Genomic DNA, 4,418 nt, shown 5'->3' with positions numbered 1-4,418 from the left:
AGGCGGGCGTATGTAAGGATAGGCGTGGTGGGAAATGGGTCGTGGTGGGCCCTCCAACCGAGTGTTTCAGGGTTATAATGAGGCTTTGGAGGCCCGCACCGGAGGCAGCATGCACCCTTGGCTTGGAGCGTATCCTCTCGAGCAGGACTTCTCTCGGAGGATTTAGGTTGTTTAGGTGGAGCCACTCATTCATGTGTTTTGCTTGTTCATGCACTGAAGTTTACTAGGAATGTTGTTAATGCTTACTTTTAAGGCAAGTTGTCCAGTTATCTGCTTAAGTTATTTGGAATTCCCTGATTGCTATTTCATTTATTTCTCACCAAAACAAAACTAGATCCGTTCGGGCGAGGAGCACAACAGTTGCCGCGAGGACAAGATCAGCAGCTTACCTAACGAGATATTAATCTTGATCATTGACAAGCTAGATGCACGGACAGCGACAGCCACCACTATCCTTTCGAAGCAATGGCGGGATCTCTATACACACTCGCACATAGGTTATGACCTTACGGTTGATGACATTCTCCCTCCACGGTACCACAGACTGAAGCAAATTGTGGTGGAGGCTAAGGCAAGGTATGAGGCAGAGAAGAATGCACTGAAGTCGGACGGCAGTTATGCTTCTAGAGACTGGTTATATTCCTTCAAAGACTGGAGGTGGAAAGTCTGTCAGCTAACACCCATCCTGCAACGTTATGAGCGTTGGGCCATGCGACGCTATGTTAAACGGGTGAATGCATTCCTTCTGGCCCCCGACAACGTTCAGCAACGTTCTATCCAGAAGCTGAGGCTTCAAGCCTGTGGGAGGAGCGATTTCACAGATCAATGGATCACGGAAGCGATTGGCAGATGGGGCGTTGAAGAATTGGAGCTTGTCATTGACAACTCTTCCTGGCGCTATGACTTCCGGCTGTTGGATGGATGCAAGAATGTGCGACTGAAACGGCTTGTGCTATCCAATTGTTATCATCGTTTTGCACCCGCCCCCTTGACGTTTCAGAGCCTCACATCACTTACTCTGTGCAAAGAAAGTTTACGCATGCTACATGTTCTTGATATTCTGGGAAACTGCGGGCAGCTGGTGGATTTGAGGCTGAAAGATTCTGGCTGTCGCCAACCTGCTTTTAATCGTTATTCCCAACTCACAGTTAAAGAGTCTGCAATTGGACAACTACAACACTGTGAGTGTCCATCTGGCTTTGGTGCCTTGTCTTGAAACATTTGCTTGTCGTGGTCAGCCAACTATAATACGCTATGGCGATGTGCCTCGACTTAGGCATGTGAGTCTGAACTTCTTGCAAACTGGAGATAATGGCAAGGATGATTCCTCTGGTAGCAACAGGACATATCAACTAAGCAAATTCTTTACAGGGGCACCGCCATCTCTAGAGTACCTTGTTCTGCAGTTAAGAGGGCGTCAGGTGAGTAGCTTTTTCTGAAATGATCCTTTTTTCTATTGGTCATAACGTCGCATCGCTACATAAGACAGTGCTAAATTATCACTTCATATATGCAGATGTGGATCGAACCAACCGCCATTCCTGTCCGGCTCAATCATCTCAATAAACTATTCATTGCAAACGTGCCAATGAACTGGGATACAATCTGGATTCTCTGCCTAGTTGGTGCCGCACCTGCCTTGGAGTCGCTCCATGTTCATGTACGTTCATCCTACGATTTTGTCAAGCACTGCACCTTTTTTTGTTTCTGGGAGATTCCTGAAACTCTGAAATCTGAATGCAGTTTGACAACAACTCAGAGAAGGCGAGTGCCGCAGGATCACTAGATGTGCAGGTGGAACACCATCCGTACCACCATCACCTGAAAGAACTCGTGGTCATTGGCTTCAACGGGGCGGTGTGGCAGACTGGCTTTGTGAAGCAGATCATCCAGGCATCGCCGATGCTGGAGCGCGCCCACCTGCTGGACGGGCACGTCGTGGAGGACGAAGATCGGGAGCTCGTTGGCCTGGAGATAGTCCGGCGCCGCCGGGAGTGGCACGAGTGTGAGAGATCGGAGGTGCTCAGAGTCCTGGCAGACGGGATCAGTTCGCCGCATCTTGAAATAGTTTTGGAATGACTTTTGGTAAAAGTCTGCTGTGCCGGTAGCCCCCTTCCGTTTGTAGGGCTTGTAGCTGTATGCCAGTGCCCAATGATTATCTCATGCTGGCTCTAAAGATAGAATAACATGTGTTTGTATGTGGTATCTTGTTCCTTACTTTTGCTTGATTATCCAAAGGACGGATGCAGCTAGCTGTTGAGATGATTGATCACCGTACAATCTCCAGCACTAGCTACCGTGTGGTATTTACTTGCCGACCACCAGCTTCGACTTAGAGGTGCGTACGCGTGAATTTCGTTCTCGATTGAGATTAGTATCTTAGATTGTACGGAGATTGGCAGTAGGAGTAGCACGGTGTTTTGCGATTTTCTTCCCGGATACGGATTGCATTGTTTACAAGAGAAGGCAAGGGAGGGCGGAAGGAATCAATGTTGTCTTCTTCTAGTAGTACTAGTAAGTTTGCACGTGCAACGCACATCTCGACCAATAATCTTTTCAATGATGATACATCTACTACAAATCACACACATTTAATAAAGATCGAATGGAAAACTGAAGGAGCTTGAAAATAAGAGCCACCATATACGACTCGCTAAGATAATTTCAGTTGACTAACAATAAAAAGGAGTAGTACCCGGTATTAGATCAATGGAGAGTATAAGGTCTATTGCCCATAGAACAGTCTATGAGCAGAAAATAAATGTGACATGAATGGATAAAAAATGATACAAAATAGAACCACAAATAAACGGAGCATAAATATAGAGAAAATGGAACATAATGTACTGGACAACAATGCCCGACCATGTTATGATTTTTTTAGAGTAACTTAAAACTTGATTGTGAGAGATTACATATTTCAAGTCAATATAATGCGTAAATATACGTTGGAAAGGGAATATAACAAACAAATTGTACAACGCTATCTTGTCTCCACTGAAATATCTTAACCGAGATTATAGTTCTCTCTTTTCTTCATCGAGATTCATCACTGAAAAGGTATTCAAATTGGTCATTTTTCTTTTCTTTTTGAAGTGTAAAAAAAAGAGCAATAATACTTCTGCAGTAAATCACTAAAGAGGAAAGACGTGTAAGAAAAGGACAACAAAAAAAAAACCAAGATTACATTCATTATATGACATGGTACCATACTTTCCGAGGTAGGAGAAATTTCATAAGCTAATGAGCTGAAACTATAGGTACTGATTGAAATAAGATGTGCCTAATACAGCAACCCTAAATTTGGCCAACATGAAGATTTGTACACAAGGCCCACACTCCTTTCTGGAAAACGGGAAAGCCTCAATTCATCTAAACAAATAGGCAAGTCTCCCATCTACAACCAATCCTAGCAAATAGATAGCCAAGTTAGCTGAATGTAAACAACAGATAGGGGAAGACTTGTATGAAAACTAAGTTCATGTAAACAAAATGACAAAATCTAGAGGTTTTGGGCACTTCTACCAAAGCCAAGACACCACTGGCATCCAACTTGAACAAACTGTATCGTTCGTGTATAGAAAAATCTAATCTTCATTGACAAGAAAAGGTAGCATTCAAGCATACGAAACCTCCCGAAGAACAAGATACATAATTGTATGTCATCATCTGACTGAACTCATCCTACAAAGCACAAAAAATAAATAAACATAACATATGGTTTCATGAAAATGACAGTTGATAGTACTACCATAGATAGAGGACCAAATTATTAAATTATGGAAGTTCATTCGTGCGCAGATAGACTGACCACAAAAGATTTTATGTGTCCGAAAAATATGGACAGTAGCTGCCAAGATAAAGGGAAGCCAAAAATTGATGACATGCACCTTCATAAGAATCTGCATATGTACAACACTCCCAGAAATCTGGAAAATCTAGCATGTCATTAGCCTTGAAATGATTGTAACTGCATCAAACTGAAATACAGTTGCAACCACAGAATATTCCAAGAATTAAGTCAATACACTGTGCCACTGTTAAAGAAAAAGTTTACCAGTATAAGAATAACACACATTTTGTAACCTGGTATAAGAAGACCTTGTGGTAAAATGATAAGAGAAAAAACAAGCACCTTATATTTTCCTTGGAAACAAATATATCTTGTGTAGAACTTCATCACATGGTCTATCTTTTCTCATAAAGATGGTAATAGGTTTGCGGCAATATGTTTGGCGACAACTACTTTCACCATCTATGTGGTCTCAGAGTAGTTTATCCTACAAGAAAGGAGAACGCATGATGAGAGATTACAATCATGTATGCTGCAAAAAAACAAAAAGAGAGGTTACAATCAGTTCATAGCCCATCTATGTGGTCACGCAAGTTATGCTACAGAACTGCACAAAGTATTCTTT

The 4,418-nt window shown here is 42.4% G+C and overlaps 1 protein-coding gene across 2 annotated transcripts in view; it reads left to right on the top strand.

The window, feature by feature from the left end:
* LOC119300905 overlaps positions 1 to 2,316 on the top strand; it is a 6,466-nt gene extending 4,150 nt beyond the window's left edge. For both annotated transcript variants that reach the window (XR_005146812.1, XM_037577807.1), the window contains exons 2-4: positions 335 to 1,421; positions 1,517 to 1,660; positions 1,744 to 2,316. Coding sequence is in view for 1 of the 2 variants with exons in the window: in XM_037577807.1 (XP_037433704.1) it covers positions 1,517 to 1,660; positions 1,744 to 2,079 (480 nt within the window). In the remaining variant the exon portion in view is untranslated. The remainder of the gene's footprint in view (positions 1 to 334; positions 1,422 to 1,516; positions 1,661 to 1,743) is intronic.
* The last annotated feature ends 2,102 nt before the right edge of the window (positions 2,317 to 4,418 follow it).

The sequence above is a fragment of the Triticum dicoccoides genome, chromosome 5A, assembly GCF_002162155.2.
Source record: "Triticum dicoccoides isolate Atlit2015 ecotype Zavitan chromosome 5A, WEW_v2.0, whole genome shotgun sequence".
NCBI lineage: Eukaryota > Viridiplantae > Streptophyta > Magnoliopsida > Poales > Poaceae > Triticum > Triticum dicoccoides.
Note: the sequence above shows the minus strand (reverse complement) of the source record. Positions and strands in the feature narration are given on the sequence as shown.